General features: G+C 42.9%; 1 protein-coding gene and 1 non-coding gene across 3 annotated transcripts; one reads left to right on the top strand and one right to left on the bottom strand.

Moving 5' to 3' along the window:
• Positions 1 to 217: 217 nt before the first annotated feature.
• On the top strand, positions 218 to 20,258 carry CRK (CRK proto-oncogene, adaptor protein). Of its 2 annotated transcripts, none has more exons than XM_055576975.1 (3): positions 218 to 602; positions 7,791 to 8,326; positions 17,615 to 20,258. In XM_055576975.1, the coding sequence occupies exons 1-3, from the start codon at positions 362 to 364 to the stop codon at positions 17,750 to 17,752; spliced, it is 915 nt and encodes a 304-aa protein (XP_055432950.1). In that variant the 5' UTR covers positions 218 to 361; the 3' UTR covers positions 17,753 to 20,258. The 2 variants fall into 2 exon arrangements, with proteins under 2 accessions (XP_055432950.1, XP_055432951.1); XM_055576976.1 differs by having other exon boundaries at positions 7,791 to 8,156; positions 17,615 to 17,757.
• Positions 10,011 to 10,083, bottom strand: TRNAE-UUC (transfer RNA glutamic acid (anticodon UUC)). The gene has a single exon. It is a non-coding gene; the product is annotated as a tRNA-Glu (tRNA).
• Positions 20,259 to 20,496: the final 238 nt, after the last annotated feature.

Below are 20,496 nucleotides of genomic sequence, written 5' to 3' on the forward strand. Positions count from 1 at the left end.
CCGCGTCGCCAACAGCCGACTGGCAGCTGAAGCCCTGCCCCTCGGTCCTGGAGGGCCCCCCACCCTCTGCAGTCCCAGTCCCAGCCAGGCGGCGACGCCCAAGAGGCCGCATGCGCAGTGCTCTCACGATCTGTCGCTTGCCCTTCTCCCAATGGCGGGCGGTGGTCCCCTTCCCGGCATCCTCCCGGGGGCCAGGAGCACGTCATTTCCGGTGGGGAAGGCCTGCGGCCGCCGCCGCCATTTCGGGCGCTGCTGTGAGGCTGAGACCCGAGCCGGTCCGCTGGGCGGCGGGGCCGGGGCTGGAGGGGCGCGCGCGGCGGCGGCGGCGGCGGCGGCCCAGCGTGTAGGCGCGGAGGCGGCCATGGCGGGCAACTTCGACTCGGAGGAGCGGAGTAGCTGGTACTGGGGGCGGCTGAGTCGGCAGGAGGCGGTGGCGCTGTTGCAGGGCCAGCGGCACGGGGTGTTCCTGGTGCGGGACTCGAGCACTAGCCCCGGGGACTATGTGCTCAGCGTCTCCGAGAACTCGCGCGTCTCCCACTACATCATCAACAGCAGCGGCCCGCGCCCGCCGGTGCCACCGTCGCCCGCCCAGCCTCCGCCCGGTGAGGGACGGACGGGACGGGAGGCCCCGGGCGGGGGTGAGGGCCGCGGAACTCCCCAGCCTGGCTGCTCCTTGAGAGCTGACCCCCACGAGGGACGTGGGCACAGGGCTGGAGTGAGCGTGGCCGGGGCGCAGCTTCTGCCGGGGCTCGCTCCCACGGACCAGCGCGAGTGTGTGGGGGAGGAGGAGCCGCTGACCCAGGCCTCTGGGTGTGACTTGGGAGGACAGCCCAGGGGAAGGGGAACTGCCTCGGCCCCAGGGTGGGGCTAGCGCCCGAGCAGAGCCGGGCAACGTGGGGACAAAGAGCTGAGAATGATGTTGGCACTGCGGGGGCATCACTTGGCAGCAGTGCCGGGAATGAATCCGATAATCCTACAAGTGGCTTTTTAGGCTTGAAACATTTCCTGCAGTGTTGGAGAGCCGGGTTTGGCTATACTCCCCTGGTGGCCTTTAGTAGGAAGTCACCACATACTGGCCGAGAGGGATGGAGACACCCTCAGGAAATCGGTCAGCTTTTTCCTTTCTTGGGCATTTTTCCAAAATACTTTTACCTTCCTCTTCCCCCGCGGAGAATGAAGGTGGTGAGCTAAGTGCCTTGGTTATAGAAGAAAAGCCTCTGTGACCAACCCTGAATAAGCTGATGCCCGGCTGACTGTGTCCAAGCGATCTTAGCGTCCAGAGACTGTTCTCCAAAATGAGGGGGTTATAGTTTTCAAAGCAATCAGTGGAGGAAAGATTTTTTTTTTTTACTTCAGGAAATAATTCAGAAATAAGCCAGTGGAAACAATCCCTCCCCTGAAAGTGAATGGAAGTTCATTTTTCCCTGGACTTGAACGTTATCAGTCTTGTCCTCCAGGGCCTCTCCTTGTTCAGTAAGTTGAGGTCTGTGGCTTGAGTCTTCCTAGATGTTGAAAACAGATCCCACTGAAGTGACTCTCTTCAGAGTTTAAATGATCTGCACGGGATCTTCCTTGCTAAAGGTTGAGACATGACACTCACCCAGGCCACTGGAGTTTTTAAAGGGGTTTGTGCACTTGGTACTTGAAATTTGTGGTATACAGAGTAATTCTGAGGTTACTGTTATCTGTGTAACAGTACGGAGAGTCTTAGTGCTGCCTCGCTGTTCCAGGTGGAAGCAGTTTAATCTTGACCACGTGAGACTAGATTCAGGCCAGTCTCACCTGAATTAGGAGACTCCTGAACCAGCCTTTGCAGACTTACTTTTTTAGGAGAGTCCTAATTTAGGTTTATTCTCTCTGACCAGAAATGAAATGGGATAATCTCTTGTTAACACATATCAATTAAAAAAAAAGCGTAGGGATCGTAAAGCTTACAAATTATTCTAGGTCTTTCTCAGTCTGTTTGGTTTAATAGCATTGTAACATGAGGTGGGAATGTGTGTTTGCTCTAAACCAGATATGTTCTACTTTCTACCACCTTCATGATGTCTGGGGTTTTGCATTACTGTGCAGTGATGTGATGGCAAACAGTCACTGAAACTCAAGTTCTCAACCTTTTGTGTGTTTACTTGGTTGCAAAATTTGGAAATAGCAGCAGGGGCTTCCCTGGTGGCTCAGGTGGTAAAGAATCTGCCTGCAGTGCAGGAGAACCCAGGTTCAATCCCTGGGTGGGGAAGATCCCCGGGAGAAGGAAATGGCAACCCAGTCCAGTATTCTTGCCTGGAGAATCCCATGGACTGAGGAGCCTGGCAGGCTACAATCCATGGAGTCACGAAGAGTTGGACACGACTGAGTGACTAACACACAGCTTTGTTTGAGCTTTCCCCACGTCTTGGTGTTAATAACTTTAATCTCAGCTCTTAGCTTAATGTTGAGCTCCACCTTTTCATAACAGATATGAATTCAGATCTTTGGCCCAGGAGAGAAGGTGAGGATTGCCAGAGTTTGTGGCTGGGGTGTGGAAGGTTCATGGGCATTGTGGTCCTTTTTGTTTCTGCCATGTACCCTATTTTCTGCATAGGACAATTGATTCAGTTGCTGTCTTTATAAAGATTACTTAATCTTTGTTCTCCCCCTCCCCTCATCAAGCTCTTTTCTTTTGAAACCACACGGAAGAATTTCTTCAATTTTAGAGAGGCATATATAATATTAATAGCTGACATTTATTGACTGGTTATTCTGTGCCAGGCACTTTGCTGAGTACGTTATATGCCTTGTCTCATTTACTGTCTATAACAGTCCAGTGAGGAAAGTACTATGATCTCCACTTATTAAACTATTTCCATTTAATAGATGAGGAAACTGACAGTCAGAGATACAGTAAAGTGCCCCAAAGTCACACAGCTTGTAAGTGACTGAGCCAGAATTGAACCTAGGAATTGTGGCCTGAGAGCTGACACTGTTACACTGCACTGCTTTCTGTCAAAGCCAGTTTACTTTTGAGATCCCAGCAGTGCAGTTTGAAGCCTCAACACTTTTGTCTCTGTTCTGGGCCCCAGGTTCTGTTTATAGACTGAAAGGAGGGACTTCCCTGGCTGTCCAGTGGTTAAGACTCCAGGCTTCCACTGTGGGGGCATGGATTTGATCCCTGGTTGGGGAACTAAGATCCTGCATGCCGCATGGCATGGCCTAAGTAAAGACCAAAGGAAAGGATGACAAGAAGCTGGCTTTAGCACTAAGGCAGTATGCATCTGCTATCTAAAGTCAGTGACGAAGAGGTTTTTAATAACCTTATTTGGCAGATTAAATATGGGAAATGAGCTTTTTGTTTAGGATTATATAATGTATTTTGTGGACATAATGCATAGGATGAATTTGTACGGAATGTCTTAGATATACATTTTAGAGGTATATGAACAAAATAGACCAGACATTCTCAGCCTTTTCCAGTTAGCTTGTTTTTAACTTGTGTTTAGCTCCCACAGGCTGCCAGTGCTGCCATTGCCTGGAAGTCCCCTGACTGTGCCCCAGGGCCATAGGGCAGGGCTTGGTCAAATCTACTGGTCACACTCTGTCAGGTGTACCTCTTGGGAAGACTTTGCAATCGTTGATTGATCCACTAGTTTTTACCTCTTGAACATGAGGTTTTACTAGACCTTGTCCAATAAACAGTCAATAAAACAGTAAATATGATTTGGGAGAATAGTTAAAAGCTTGTGTTCTGAAGTCTGGGTTTGAACCTTCCTTACCTTCTGCTTACTGCTCATATAACTTTAGGCAAGTTCTTTAACTTCTCTCTGCCTCAGTTTCCTCATCAGTGAAAGAGGGGAAATAGTGCTGACAGGGTTATTTCAAGGATTAAATGAGTTTTAGTATATTAAATGCTTAGGAATGGAACTAGCGTTAGGTATATTAACAGATGTGGTGGAGAGGGAAAAATTGAAGCAAAATGGAAAACAATTCTCAGCTTTGAGAGGCTCACAGCGTGTCTGAAGGAGTAAGTGCTGGGTGGGGGTGCATCAAGAAGTATGAAGGAACTTTGGATCCAGTGTGTGGAAATAAGATGATGGCTTCCATTACCCGCTCAGCCCAGAACCTCCTACCTGTTGGCCCTAGTGGGTGAGGGGAACATAAAAACTTGTCTCATTTTGGGGGTGGGGGCAGATGCTAGGGTGATGATTGTGCTGCCTCTTCAAGGTGGTGCTGGGCCAGGCCACTTCTGGAGATCCTAGGGGACTGCCTCTTATCCACTGCTGCCTTTTTGAACATCCAGCATTTATTTCATTTGTTTGGCTCATCCTTGTAGTTCTCAAACCTGGTCCTCATGATTCACTCTTTAATGAGTTAAAGATATTCAGTGGTTCTATGAGGAGTTCTTTAGTTACTTAAAGATTTTAGGACCACCCCCTTCTCGCCGGATTCTCTAAGCCTTCCGTATGTTCATGTGAATTTGTGACTCTAGACAGGCAGGTATTGGATAGTGGGTTTTTCAAACCAGTGACCACAGCACTTTTTGAGAAGCATCTTGAGATTCTGTGGAATCTTCTTTGGGAAGAATTGAAAATTTACAGAGGTGTTCAGAGGTTTGGGGGATATATATTAAGCTCATTTGCCTTTTATTGGGCATCTATAATACACCAGCTACTTTTAGAAATTTTATTATTATTAGTAGTATCGATCCCTGTGAAAAGTTAAATAACAATTCAGATAGCTAGAAATACCACAGCCTGAATTCTTCAAACTTTGCAAGTCTGAATCTGCAAAGTCACATGCTGATAGCCACCATTTTTAGAACTTCTTCAGGATACTTTCTCAAATGAAGTCAGTGGCCTTGTTAGTCCTTTGTAGTGGACAGATGGTAAGAGCGTTCAAGGAACCTCTATAAATACTATAGGCAGTGGAGAAAGAAGAAAGGGAATGAGAATTGAGGAGAGAGGAAAGGAGAGGAAGTGTGAGATTAAGAGACTGATAATGGAGCCACTGTGGCGATGCCCATGCCAGAAGTGACTTGGCCTGTTTAGCCCACAGAGCTCTTGGGTGTTCTTCATAAAACCCTCAGGGAATGGTATTGTAAAAAACTGTTGTAACCTGAGGGCTGACATGCTTGGAAGTGATGAGATGAGCATGTACAACTCTTTTCGTTAAAAGATAGCTCAGACTGCATTGATTTTGATTTCTGACTATGTTCATAACTGCACATTGAGAATCCAGCACAGGTTTGATGGAGAACAAGTCAGTGAGGTTTTCCAAGTCCAAGCTATGAGAACTCTGCTGTTGGTTCTGTTCTCTAGACTGACTGACTGTGTCTCCTTCCTTTCCCGCCCTTCTATTTCCTGGCTTTAGCTGTTTGTGGTTGGAAAGAGATGAACTAGGGAAAAGGAGCGGGAGCACATAGCTGTGTTGAGGTTTGGGCTTATCTGGAACTTACGTATGTGTATTTTGTTCCCCCTCCTCTCCTGAAGCTTGATTGCCTATATATATAACTGCTGCAGCAGGTACATGTTTATATATATATACACAAAAACATGTACCTGCTGCAGCAGTACACAAAACAGGTGTTCCTCTATGGAATAATTATACTGTCATGAGGATAGGAAAAGAGGGAGTTCTCTGGTGGTTCAGTGGTTAGGACTCCAGGCTTTCGCTACTGGGATCTTGGTTCAGTTCCTTGTCAGAGAACTGAGATCTCGCAAGCTTCCCAATGGGGCAAAATGAAAGAAGGAAAGAAAGAACCATTCAGGAATGGAAAGAGCTATTCTTTTATCGTAATTTTGTTCTATCTTAAAACGTAGCTTGTTGTTGCCACTGATTTTTGTAAGAGTACATCCCCAATTGGAAGTGAATGCCAGGGGAGAAAAAGAATGTCTTCCTGAAAAATGCTGCTATGCTCCTTGCTCACCAGCCACACTGTGTTTGCCTTTGTATGCCCAGCTATGCTGTGAGTTTGTCAAACCTGGGGACAGATTTTCCTCACTTGAGGGTTATGTTCATTATCTAACAGTTAATGACACGGTCCCTAAAGGGTGACTAGTGACAGCCATATTGGCAGTTGTACCTTGGTGTATTGTTGGGTGAATTCTAAGAAGGGAACTTTTCTTCCTAGGTGTCACCAGGACAATTTTCTAAGCTAGGTTCTCTGCTGGTGTGAAGGTTCTCCCTACCACTCTGCCCTTTAGGCTTTCTTGACCAGGCAGTACCAAGTAGGTCTTCTTGGAGCTCACACTGACTCTGTCTTTCACATAGTTCCACAGGCCTGAAGGATCACTGTAGCCTAGAGGTGATAGATGAGGTAGCCATGCGTCGTCCTTGTTTACCAGGCTGGAATAGGAATGATTACCTATCAGTGATCAACTTTAGAGACGAGAAACTCCAGAATATAGCACCACTGTGCTCTGGTGTGGTCATAACCAAAATCATCTCTCCAGTCACCAGTTCTGTACTTGGAACTATTGGGGTTGCATTCTGCTGGTGTCTGAGGAGTGTTTGCCATAGATGGACAATCCTGGGTATGAGCATGTATTTCAACATCTTGAGTCAGAGAGACAGCCAACATTACTGACTGTGGGCTATTAACTTGTTTTAGTTTATAGCCATGAATTCCACAGATGGACTTTTGCAATGTAAGAAATGTGCATCTGTCCTCTAAATTGAGTTTCGGCCTTTGTTTCATATGGGTGGAAAGAGAAGTCAATCATCAATATACGTTCTGTATTGAGGACTTCTGGTTAACCTCCAAAGTTTATCACTTCACCTGTCCCCAGGAGAGAATTTTAAATGTACTTTTTCTGGTCTATCCGGACAGAGCTTTTTCTAACACGGAACAAAATAATTTGGTCTCATTTTTTTAGAGTGGCGAAGCAATTTAGACAGCTGGGCTACCGCAGTTTTCCTGTTTCACAGCATTAACAGCAAAGGGTTTTTAGATGGATTGGCTAGGTTTTTGTTTTGACTGACTGGTTTTTATAGGAGTGGTGAGGGTAGTTTAGGCCCTCTCTTTAACAAAGAACTCGAACAAGTAATTTTCACAAAAGAAGTACAGATATTCAATAAATGTGAAAAATATCAAACAATCAAAGATGATATTTAAGAAGAGACATCCTTGCTGTTCTGGCAAGGACATGGGGGAAATGGGAACTCATAATCCACTGGTGCGAGTGTAAAATCAAAACTTTTTGGACGACAGGCAACATAAACCTTAGTGTTCTTACCCTTTGATCCAGCAGTTGCGTTTGAAGAAGTTTATCCTAAGGAGGTAATAAAAAAATGTTCATTAATAAAAGCACTCGTAAGAGCATTGTTTGCAGAAGTGAAAAATTGAGAATAAAATATCCCACCTTTTGTTGGGATAGCTGCTGGGACCTGTGAAAACGGAGAGCTTGCTACATTTCCTGAGGTTGAAAAGAAAAAGAAGACTAACACAGCCTTGAACCCTTGTACTCTGTAAATTAAATAGCCACGGAACGTTTCGGGAGAATGAACAAGAAGTCTCCATAGTGCTCTGTCTTTGGTCCAATATGTGAGCTTGTCCTGACAGGCGTGGTTGCTCTATCACAGCCTCTGTCTCTTCTCTGCTGCAGGTGGTGATCGCTCACTTTATTCCCAGGGAACATTTGAGCTACAAAGTATGATTTTAGTTTACTGTTAGGAGAAGGGGTTATTTAGATTATTTTTTTCCTTCTCTTTCTTTCTGGTTAAATATTGAGTAAATATATGCGGGGAGATGCTTAAAAATCTGCATTTCATCTCCAGTATATCTTTCAATAATACCCTGCTCTGTTTTTTTTTTTTAGGGGTGAGTCCCTCCAGACTCCGAATAGGAGATCAAGAATTTGATTCATTGCCTGCTTTACTGGAATTCTACAAAATACACTATTTGGACACTACAACGTTGATAGAACCAGTTTCCAGATCCAGGCAGGGTAGTGGAGTGATTCTCAGGCAGGAAGAGGCAGAGTATGTACGAGCCCTCTTTGACTTTAATGGGAATGATGAAGAAGATCTTCCCTTTAAGAAAGGAGACATCCTGAGAATCCGGGATAAGCCTGAAGAGCAGTGGTGGAATGCGGAGGACAGCGAAGGCAAGAGAGGGATGATTCCAGTCCCTTACGTGGAGAAGTATAGACCTGCCTCCGCCTCAGTATCGGCTCTGATTGGAGGTAACCAGGAGGGTTCCCACCCACAGCCACTGGGTGGGCCGGAGCCTGGGCCCTATGCCCAACCCAGCGTCAACACTCCGCTCCCTAACCTCCAGAATGGGCCCATTTATGCCAGGGTAATCCAGAAGCGAGTCCCTAATGCCTACGACAAGACAGCCTTGGCTTTGGAGGTACATAATGTGCAAAATGTAGAAAGAAGAGATCTGCTACAGGGTCTCCCTTTCAGACCTCTTAGAGCTTTGTAGGAATGCTGAATACAAGCAGCATCGTTGTAACATTGTTATAGATGTTGACTGGTACTTTTACCATTAAGTACTGATCTTGGCACTTAATGTTGGGTTTTCTCTTTTTTATAGAAAACCTATTTTGGAATGAGTAAGCTTAAAACTGTATAACTGAATGTTCTGATTGATTTACTAAACCATACTTTGACTTCTTTAATAACACCACCTGAATTCACAGGAATTAACCTAAAATATTTTTTTCAATCTACATTCTAATCTGTTTCTTTCTGTTTATCATTATCTGAAATAAGTGGGCTCCACAAATTTGAGTATAAGTGGTCTCTATCAAAATACTTAAATGAATTTTCTTATAGAAATGTGTTTTTACTTTAGGGGGCTTGGGGTTTCTTACCGTTGATTAATTGTAAAGATATAATGAGATAGATACCCAAAAGTATTAATTCCAAGAAGCAGCAGGTTTACTTGGTCTTTGTTGTTTGATGCATTTTATACTCAAGAAACCAGTTCCTCCTGAGGAATAAATTTTTACCTTTTACTGGTGAATAGTTATCCTTGGTAGCCCATCTCCTCTGGCCAACCATTGCATTGTATTTATTCTTATCCTTAGCACTCACAGCTTTGTCTCTTACCTCTTCTCTTTCTTCTTCCCTTCCTCCCTCCCTCCCTTTCTGAGTTATGCAAAGGTAGTGGTTCAGCATAAAAGCTAGTGTAGAAGTGGCATGCTTTCCTGTCTTTCAGAGCCTTTCAGATATGATAACTTTAAGCAAGTAGCTAGATTTCATGAACATAGGCTGAAGTTACTCAGGTGGGGGTGCAGGTTAGCAGAGAAGGGGCTAAAGTATTAATATATTTTTGTAAATAGAAATCTCTAAAATCCTTTGGATCATGCTTATACACTGAGGAGTGGGAGTTGCCTAAGTAAAAGGCTGTACAGTGAGCTGAAATTTATTTGAAATAGTCTGATACTACTGGATTTAAAATTTTTCTTTTGCATTCTGAAGAGGGGGTGCAAAGGAGGGTTAGGTCTACAGGTCTGACTGAAAAAAAATGTGTGCTTTTAAAATGTATATATTTTGAGATCATATTATGACTGAAAAGTATTGTGTCCTGCTTTTGATGAGAAAGGAATTATATGTTGTCTAGGTTATACTACTTTTCCCACTTAGAATTTGGAGGATAAGGAAAACAAGTTTCTAGCTTCATGTTTTCATTTAAGTTCATATAATGGCAACAGCCAAGATGGTGCTGTGCCATGGCAGCTGTGACTCGACGCTTATTGCAGGCGCGTTAGCGCTGGGCTGGAGTGTGGAAATAGCTGGCCAACACCCAGGAGAGAATAGTTACCACATTAATTTTGCTTCCATTTGCAATTCCTTTCTCAAAGAGAATTGGTTTGGTTTGGTTTGTTTTTGACCTCACTGAACAATTTGCAGGATCTAAGAGTTGGACACCACTGAGCGACTTCACTTTCATGCATTGGAGAAGGAAATGCCAACCCACTCCAGTGTTCTTGCCTTGAGAATCCCAAGGACAGGAGAGCCTGGTGGGCTGCCGTCTATGGGGTCACACAGGGTCAGACACTACTGAAGTGACTTAGCAGCAGCAGCAGTTCCCTAACCAGGGATTGAACCTGGGCCCATGGCAGTGAAAATGCCGAGTCCTAACCACTGGACCATCAGGGAATTCCCAGAATTGTTTGCCCCAACGATGCTTGCCTTAATTAGAGGCTTTAGTGCTCCAAAATGGTTGAGCTGCTCTCCTACTGTGAAACCTAAATCTTGTAAAATAAAGACTAAAGTAGAAGAGTGGTTTATGATGCCAGTAAGTTTCCTTTTTTGGTTGGGTATTAGTTTTGAGCCACATGTGTTGACTGATGACAATAGCCTCTTTCACGTTAGAACAAATACCCCAAATAATAACTTTAAAAACATCTCATGTACTTAAGAAAACATCATGTTAGTTTAGCATCACAGAAATCTAAAGCTAGAAAAGACCTTAGATACCCCTATTCATTTATTGAAAAAAAGTAAGAGATGGATTGAATGGGTTGTTTAAACTAGTTGGAGAGATGAGGAGTCCAGATCTACAGTGGGGCCTTTTCAACCATGCCCAGATTGCATCTGTGGTACTTTTTGTTTTGTGGTGGTGATGCTGCCCTCCTGTCAGTTTTGTGTGGTGTAACTGGCAGCATGTCCTCATGTGTACTCTCCGTGCAGGGAGGCAGTTTCCTTTCCCATCTCTGGTTTCCATAGGAGCTGATGCCTAGTCCCTGTGGAGATGAAGCCAGGAGATAAGATTAGTAAGCTCTGACTTTCTGACCTTCGCATTCTGATGAGAAAAAAATTCATTGCTGTGGTTGACCCATTATAGATTTAGATCTGTAGACAAGCTAGGCACATTTTAGTGAAGTTTTACAGTTAACTTGAAATTGATGTTGAAATCATTGCATTTTAGAAGTGGGCAGAACCCCAGGTATAATAAGGGTTCAAACTCCTAGTATTTCCCAGAAGGTAGCTGAGGATGCAATGCTCTGGGTCACCTCTCTTACTTCAATCAAAGCCACTTTGTTTTTACTATGTTATATATCGGTGTCTCTCTAAGGTTTTTTTTTTTAAGGAAGGGTTTCTGTACTTATGTTCAGGATCCACCTGTCCTCTCCTTACAGATGGATGTTTCCTGCATGGTATATTTGCTGTGACCAGAGTCCTCCAGTAGAATATAAGTCAACGACTCCTTCCTCTTTTCCCACCCATCAGATTTCTCTAGTAGGAATGAAGGTTGTTGGAAAGAAGGGATTAATTCTAGCAAACAACCAAAGTAGGGGTATTCCTCAGTTCACTGTAACACTGGGGAATGTAACCGAACCAGGAAGACACCATCTGTTCCATCCTGGAGCTTCTAATAAAGACAGATTTTAAACAAATGTATTTTGAAGGAGAAACACTGGAAGTAACACTAGAACAGTGCAGAGGCACCATTTACTCATTTACTTTTTTGGTCTTAGATTTGATCTGAGATTTCAATTTGATTGGTTTTGGTTTCATGAGTCATGGCTCCTTGGGAGCTGGAATAGTGGTGAATCTTATCTTGTAAATTGCAGTTGTTAAAGTTTATTTCATGCCTCTGTCGACTGTCCAGAACAATCATATTATCTTGGAATGTACTATTCGTGTAACTTTCATTTTCTGATTCAGCCTGGCCTCTTGCCTATGATAGATAAGACTTCTGAGTAATCAAGGAGCCTTTCAGGTGGACTTAGGTGTGAACCTGTTCTTCTGGTCACAGATAGGGAAGATGTAAAGTTCCATGGGTCCCTGGTTATTATGCAGCAGTGACTATATTAAGTCTACATCTCCCCATGTAGCGCTCTGAAACCTTAAGTTATTTAGGCCTTTTGACCTATATATGGAAAAGTGAAATGAAGATCTTAATTTCCCCTTTGTTCCAGAGAGAAAAAATGAGATTAGGAAGTGTAAGAACTGCGTGACAAGTCTTGGCTATATGTATAATAACTTCATACCCACTTGAAAAAATAATAAACATAATTGAAAGAAAATAATATTTTCATTTTAATAAATAGTTTCAGTTACTTAACCCCCCATTAAATAGCAAAGTTTCTCAAACCTTGGGATCATATGGAACATTGCCACCTTCATTTCCTGTTCCACACTTATTTTCATAAGGTACTTGATTTTTATCATAGCAACTGCCAAAGCCCAGCTTTGCAAAGACATGACATCTTTGAAAGGGGTGTAGTGTAATCTGATGTCAAAATTGTTAACAGTTCTGAGTTGGTAGTTCACATGGCATAATAGACATCAGGTATTGCTGTTTCCGTCAAAAATACAGAATACTTGGTGGGACCCCTCAGAATTGGCTGCAGTGCCTCTGACTCTTCAGTCTGGGAACCTCGGGTCTCGTTGACTGTACTAGTTCTTAGAAAATTCCTTGTGTTGAGCTAAAATGTACCTGTTCCATGTACCTCTCATCAAGAGGGTGGGGAACTTAGTTTCAGTTATTATCAGTTGTTGAGCTACAGAAAGATCTTTTTGGACTTGGACTACAGTCAGGGTAACACCTGTCTTCAGTGTGGTGCTTTTGCTTGACATCAGGAAATGTACCTACGAGTTAAATCTCAAAGACCTGCAATGATCCACGAATATGAGCCATGTGCACTTCAGTCCGTCTCTGAGGCAAGTGAATCGTTAAGACTGAATTGGCCTCACTTGTCTCCACTGATTGTAAAGATTTTAGATGGGCCCTAAATAATACCTATCCCGTAGACCCGGGACCTGCAGACTTTCCCTGTGGAGGACCTCACAGGCCATGCGGCCTGTCAGCTTGCCGCTGTAGCTGGAAAGCAGCCATAGACGAAAGAGCAGATGAGCGCGCTGTGTTAGAGCGAAGCTATTTACAGAAACAGGCAGCAAGCTGGATGTGGCTCATGGGCCACACAGTTTGCCGAGCCCTGTCTTAGATTGCTGTAGTTTTCTTACCTTTTTCTCTCCTTCAGTCAGATCTTGAAATGTGTTCTTGGTGTGTTTGAAAGTCTTTGAAAACAAGGTCCTTGTAATCTGTCTCTGCACTTGGTTTCCCGGGCTTTATTTACATAAAGTTAGTTATATGTGTTTCCTGCCCTGAGCTCACAGGAATCATGCAGCAAATCTGGATCAAAGAAGCATTGGCAACTATTGATGCCTTTCCTCCTAGATAGCAGGGATAGAAACTAGAAAAGCAGTCACCTGGGGTTGCGCCAGCAGGGGAGGTCACACAGTTTCTGGTGTCTCCTATTTGCTGCTAAGTCGCTTCAGTCGTGTCCGACTCTGTGCGACCTCATAGATGGCAGCCCACTAGGCTCCCCTGTCCCTGGGATTCTCCAGGCAAGAACACTGGAGTGGGTTGCCATTTCCTTCTCCAATGCATGAAAGTGAAAAGTAAGAGTGAAGTCGCTCAGTGGTATCTGACCCTATCCGTCTCCTATTTAGGTAACACCAAAAATTAATGCCATTTGGACTTCATATTTTTTCTAATTATGCCTGGAACTCACCGGTAAAGGTGAGTGTTCATTAAGTTCCCTGGGAGTGAGGAAAAGAGAGTAACTACATTCGGTCCTCTTTACAGATGACGCCATGATTTACTTGCAGACTTACTCCTGAGGGTGTGGTATAGGGTTGAGAGACTAGGAACTAACTCGACACTAAAATAGTACCTTGGTGGTGAAAGCATCATCAGTCTCTCCTTTACAAGGTGTTAGTGAAGTCTGCCTCATGAAAAGAAAGGTTAACTGCCTTGTGCTTCAGGTCCTTTAGAAGTTCTTTCGTTTTCATTAGTGTGCAGATGAGTTTTTTCTTCCATCTGTAATGTGAATTTTGAAATCAGTAATGTGAGAACTACAGTTATTACTGCAAGTACATTCCTTTGTGTCTTAAAATTGGAGCATTTCTAGGGCAGGCACTCAGTCTCGCTTTCTTTGTCTTTGAATTAGTACACCAAGCTTCAAACCTGTGTGCACCCCCTGACCTTCCCTGGTCTTGCCTGAGGGAACTCTCCTTTAGAGTGTTGTTGCCTAACAGGGAGAGGGGCACAAATTACTGTGTCATTTCTGACTTGGAGAAAGAACTGCGCTTAGTGGAGTGCCATATTCCTAGACTGCCCCATCCCCTCCTGCACTCTGCCTCAGGCTCCATAGCCACCCTGTCTTCCAGACAGTTGGAACTTGAGGCCCTTATGTTTTCTCAAAGATAGTCATGTTTTTGCCTTTGGGACTTGTCTCTTCTTGACCCCAGGACTCCCTATGTGCTTTGACTATTTCAGGAGAAAGAACCCATAGGGTATTATGCATAGGTATTTAATTTTAATAGGGTCTACCTCGAAGTATTTGTGCTTCAAGGCCACTTTGGGCAGGTTAATTAGCCTATTAAATGCTTACGGCTTTCCTCTTTTACACGTTTAAAAATCAGAACCATTTCAGAGTCATGACCCAACCTTTCTTTCACCCCTTGATGTTTGGACTTTTCTGCCAAGAACCTAATCAACGGTAAAAAAAACGATTCTGGGTTCCAGAAGATGGTTGCTTTTCCTGAGTCTTTCTGTGTAGTTAGAACCAAGAGAGTGTATATCAGAGGTGACCCTGATGCTGTCCAAAGGCCTATCTTGCACTTCATTCTTCTCCCTGCTAGCATCTTGCTGTATGGGAGCCCTGACTCATTTCTCACTTAGAACTCTGCAGGAAGAATGGTCTGAGGGCAGAGCAGAAGGCTTTGCTCTCTTGTAGAGAAGCTAGTGTGGTTTTGTGGTACTGATGCCATGGAGCGGGTGGATGGTCCACATTTTAACTACCCGTTGCTTAGAGCTCTTTGGGACATGATTTGAGACAGCACTTTGAATGCTTAAGAATAACAACAATCTTATTCTTAGAATGACAGTCTTAAAGAGAGGTGTTTAAACCTGGGTTTTGGTGTTAAGTAGAATGGTGGACTTAAATTTCTATTCTGAAGACCCATCTTTTACAAAACACCTAGAAAAGCTGTGGGAGATAGTGAAGGACAGGGAAACCTGGTATGCTGCTGTCTATGGGGTCACAAAGAATCAGACACAACTGAGCAACAAAGAAAAGCTGGAGAAACATAACATTCTTTTCACCTTTTTATTTAGATATGAAATCATTTGGTAGAATGTACCAGTCCTAAGTATATAAGTATGTAGATCAGTGAATTTATATGCATATATACCTATGTGACAACCACCCAGATGAAAGTATAGAATGTTTTCACCATTCCAGAATGTTCCCTCATGTCCCTTAGTTGTGTTTTTAATATCAGTAAAATAATGGATTCAGATAGCTGGGATGGCATCAGACCAGCTTCTTAAAGGAACTGGCCACTTACTGCCCATCTGGAGGAGAATCTAACATGTGTGGCAAGGTTATTTATTTATTTATTTATTTTCCTATATGTGGAATCTCAGTTTCCCAACCAGGGATCGAACCCGTGCCCCTGCAGTAGAAGCAGAGTCTTGACTACTGGACCACCACCAGGGAAGTCCCATGAGTGGCAGTTTAAATTTTTGACACGAGCATACCTATTTCTTTAAGTGTTTTTTTTTTCTTTCTTAAGGTCAGGAACTTATTCTGGGTCCAGCTGTCTGAATAGCACTTGAGTATAACATGAGTATATAATAAAAATGAGAGGGAAGAGCGTTGCACTTGGTAAAGTTTACTGTAACATAGCAAGGGGCTAGCGGTAGAGGGGCATTAATTCCAGTAACGTGGGGTGTGTGTGCGTGTGTGTGTGAGAAGGATGGGGAGTCAAAGGTAGCTGACAGGTCAGGAAGGAGGAAAATTCACTAATAGTCACACATTACGGAGTTTATATAGAGCCTAACTTCTTGTAATGCTGTAAGAATTGTTAAAAAATGGGAACAAGCGAGGTAGTCTTGAGAACTAGAATTGGGGATATAAGAAATCTTCCAGACTGTTTTTACCACCAAGGAAATTCTCATTTGATGTTCAGATCTTCCTCTACAAAGACTAAAAATTTTTGCTTGTCATAGTTGGCCTGCTCAGATAACAGGAATTGAATTGGAAGATTGCTGGGAATAAACAGAACCCTGGGTGCTAGAGCCTGTAGGAGCTGGATCTGTTTGCAAAGACAGATACGCAGTGTCATTTTCCTCTCTCCTCACCTTTCCCCATCAGCCTTCATCTTCATTATTAACCAATCAAGCTGCTGCCTTTTCTCACCCTTGTATCTTATCCCTGTCTCTCTAATATTCCATGGTTTCTCTCTTCCTTTTCTCAGCATCTTATGATTCCTGCAGCCACTTTAGACCTCTAAGCTTTTCATATAATTCTTTAGGAAACTGTAGGTAGGTCAGTAGGTAACCTAATTCCTCTGTGAGTGAGATCAGGCTGGTTTAAGAGAAGGCCCTGGCCTAAACGAGTTGGCTTTGGCTGGTAGTCAGCCTGTAGGCCTTCGTAGGGAAGGAACCTGCAGGGCTAGGGGAGCATAGTTTGAAAGTTCTTAATATAGTGGAAGAACATAAATGGGCTTGGGAGCTGGATACTTCTGGGCTCAAATCTCAGCCCTGTCACTGGCTTTGTGACTTCAGGTGTAACATGTAGTTGTTCTGAATGTCATACGTAAAATGAAAAGAATTCCTGTTTAAAGGATTATATGATTATTAGAAAATGATTTTATATAAAGCACTATAGTACTTTATGGGAGTTAAATATCATTGTTAATTAAACCAAATGAACAGTAATGTTTAGAAACCACTTGCGTGTGCAGAACTCAGATGTTGATAATTCAAGGATAGTCATAAAGCTCTTTAGTGGCATTTGGGAACATACCTCACCATTGTTAAATACTTGGCTACAGGGTGAATCCATTCATCAAACACCTTATCTTTTAAGTTTCATATTAAGACACAGGTATATCCTAGATTGTCAAAAATATTTGATGTTGCAACAGGAAAACTTTCTGTAACAGCAGAAACAGGATGTCCTCCTACTGTTAAGGAACAGGTACCAGGTGGCATTGAGAGAGCAGCAAAGTCTGTCAGTACCTGCTTAGGGGTGGGTAGTGGGGGGGACTGGCAGGCAGTGGCCTGCCAAGTAAAACTAGCTGAAGAAGGTTGAGGCTTTCAGGGAGCTGATGGAATTTGGAGTCTTGGCCTGTACCAAGTGGGGAAGCCTTGCCTTGGTAGGACGGTGATGGGAACACTTCCATTTTCTGGGACCAAATGAAGTATGCTTCCTCTGATTGTCTTCTGCTCTACAAGCAGCACCAGGCCAGGACGTGTGTCTAAGAGGGCTGGGGGATTGCACTGCTGTATGCCAGAGAGGGGAGGGCCCGTGTGGACCAGGCAGGAAGCTAAGAGTGGTGGCTACACAGACAGGGCATATAGATCATCCTAGGTAGGGCTGCTGCTCCAGAGACACTTGACCTTTCCAAAAGGTGTCATTTTCTAGCATTCCTCCTATTTTCTGTACTCTGTTTTTCTCTGCACTGCTAAAATCACTTCTTCCTCTTGCCTGCATTAACCATAAGCAATCGGTCTGGTGGCTGGGGCTTGGGAGGCAGCAAATAGCCGTTTCTGTAATATCAGCCCTAGAGCAATCACATGGGCAGGGTATGGCTAACCAGAGAATGGAGTTTTTCAGCTTGCATTCATAACTGGAAATAAAGTGCTGTCCTTATTCTCCTCCTGCAGGTCGGTGAGCTGGTAAAGGTTACGAAGATTAATGTGAGTGGTCAGTGGGAAGGGGAGTGTAATGGCAAACGAGGTCACTTCCCATTCACACATGTCCGTCTGCTGGATCAACAGAATCCCGATGAGGACTTCAGCTGAGTATAGCTCAACAAACAGTTTTGCTGACAGATGGGAACAATCTTTTTTTTTTTTCCAATTGCCATCTATACAGTTTTCTTACAGATGTCAAAGCAGTCTAGTTTATATAAGCATTCTGTTGCCTGTGATCTTTTTTAGACTGAACTACTCCATCCCTGGTCTTATTTACCATATTCAGGGTACGAAACTGGAGGGCTTGTGTGTTAACTTTTGAATTGGTGATTTTAGGTGGTAGCACCATTGCCTGAGTGTATCTCAAAGGAGCAGCATCTTGCCTCCCTTTTCTCAGGCAATACAAATCAACCTGTGGAAAACTGATGGACGGGAGAGAAGTGTTGCACACCACTTACCCTGATTTATTCAACGGTTTGGTTTTCATTCTGAAACTGTGCTGTCAAATGGCAATAGACTGTTCCCTTCCACCCCATGAAGTAATCATGCACGTGTGAATAGTACCCAGTGGGATTGCTTTTTCATTTATGGAACATGACCATTGTATGACTCATTCTGACAGTTCAAATCCTGAGAATTCTGAGGACACTACTAGAGGCATTTGTCTTCCTTCCCAGTCAGTGCTTCATACTTTTTCTTGGGATTCTTTCAAGCCTTGTAATTCCTTTTCCCTAGACCTGCAGATAGGTTAATTCTCAAGATAAGTGTTTATTTTCATTCCAGATGATAAGCAGGATGTGCAGAGCACTTTATTCAGTGCATAGCTTTAAGCCAGTATTGGATTCACTGCGTGAACAGCCGAACTCCCAGCTCTCTGCCATCCCTCAAAGGGTCATAGTAGGTTCACATTGCTACCACAGTTCAGTGGACTCCTGGCTAATGGGATCCAGCATGCCGTTCTCCTGAGTGCCGTTGTTCTGTCAGCGGACTTTTTGGAATTCTTAGCTTCTACTTGGAGTGGAAGGACCAATCACTTAGAATATTCCATGGATGGTTGGGGGGCCAAATTCTGCCCTTTGCTTTATGTACAACTTGTATAAAAATCAAGTTAAAATTACATGAGTTTGGGGATAGGGTTTTAGTGCTTTGAAAAATGTTTGAACCAATCATGAATTACTTATGTATGTGTTTCATATGGCCAGAATAGTGCTTGAAATACACTATGTTATAAACTGCCTTCACTTGGGGCTCTTTTTCTTTGTGTTCAAGTTTAGTTTACAAACCCTTTTAAGTATGGAATGGTTTATATAGGGTAAGGTGCTCCAAAGAATTGACTTCTGAGACCAAAAATGATGTAGGCTATTTAGACTACCATATGAAACTTTTTCAAATTTAGTTCCCAGTCTAGAGGCACTTACTGGTCTGTGGTGTGATATGACCAATAGAAACACCGTCCGTGTTCTTTGCTTTGGGCCTCATTTTAGAAAAGTATTTTTCCAGTTGTTTAGCCTAGGTGAAGATTAATTTGCATTCATTGGACGTATGCTAAATCATGATATCCCAGTGACTAGCACCGTGCCTGGCACAGCCGGCATACAGATTTGTAAGAGTGAATGCGAGGTGTGCAGAAGCTCATTATATGGCACAGGGAAGCCAGCTGGCACAGGATTACATACATTACCACAAGCAAACTAATGAGTTGACGCTAATTTAATATATTTTTACCTCACACTAAGATAGTGCTTGATAAAGACATTAATACTCATAAAATTTTGGCACAGTGCTATGCACATAGTGGGTGCTCAGTAATGTTGAATGGACAGGTTTGCAATACTAGATTTAATTCCATCTGACGACTCTTACATTTTCAGTTAGAGCGTAGATACTGTAAAACCCAATACACGTTGAATCTTGTTTTCCTGAAAGTATGACATCTAAAATATTTGTAGAAAAGCTTTGTCACAACTGATTTGAATGTTTGTGGTTTTTTTTTTTTGCCTCTGACCTTGATATTGGCTTGTAATGTCTCTTTTCATCATATGTAATTTTGGTGGAACATGCAGCTCTACCCAAATCAGAAGACTTTCTCAGTGATCGGTTGTCCAAAGCCATTACATGAGTTGTTGGGTTGGATTTGCCTGGGTTTGGCAGTTGTTGGACCTTAAGAACTCAAAGGACTTCTTATAAGTATCTTCCAAAAGCAAATGCAAGAATCCTATTCAAGTGCATATGTACATTGTCACTGAGCAAAATAAACCGCAATTGGCTGCTATATTTTATATAATAATTTCTGCAAAAACCCATTTTTTTGGATACTAATATTTGACGTGGTTAGTTCTTATTAATTGTTGGAATTGTTTATTGTTAATAATGCAAATAGATAATTTTAATTATCCATAAGTAACATTTCACTATTAAAGGTTTGAAATGGATGATAAGCAAACCAATTTGAAATAAAATATGAAACATGTGCCATTGTATTATAACACTATACACTTTCTTGACAGTTAAATTTTAAAAATGTTTTTTTTGTAGCATGTATTGTATATGTTTATAGTATATGTAGTAAATAAAAATATGGCCAAATGTTTGGCTTGGTGATCTTTTGAAGAAAGCAATCTTTGAATATTTTTCACAAAAGAGCTAAATCTTTTATGCTTAGGGAGTCAGAGTTGTGTGTAGTACTCAACAGCCTACAAACAATCAGATAAACAATCACACACACTGTAGGTACTCATAAAAATGGGACCAATCATTGGTGTTACTTTGAAGGGTCTCCGGAAGTCCAGAAATAATGATTTGAGGGGAATATAAGAAGAATGATTATATAATGATAGGAAAGCTGGAATGAT

This window comes from Bubalus kerabau, chromosome 4 (assembly GCF_029407905.1).
Source record: "Bubalus kerabau isolate K-KA32 ecotype Philippines breed swamp buffalo chromosome 4, PCC_UOA_SB_1v2, whole genome shotgun sequence".
Taxonomy (NCBI): Eukaryota; Metazoa; Chordata; class Mammalia; order Artiodactyla; family Bovidae; genus Bubalus; species Bubalus kerabau.

Bases quoted from the DNA above. Each gene is read 5' to 3' on its own strand.
- CRK (XM_055576975.1), top strand. From the start codon at position 362: ATGGCGGGCAACTTCGACTCGGAGGAGCGGAGTAGCTGGTACTGGGGG. The intron at 603-7,790 runs GTGAGGGACGGA...TTTTTTTTTTAG, and splicing joins GCCCGCCCAGCCTCCGCCCG to GGGTGAGTCCCTCCAGACTC. The intron at 8,327-17,614 runs GTACATAATGTG...CTCCTCCTGCAG, and splicing joins AGACAGCCTTGGCTTTGGAG to GTCGGTGAGCTGGTAAAGGT.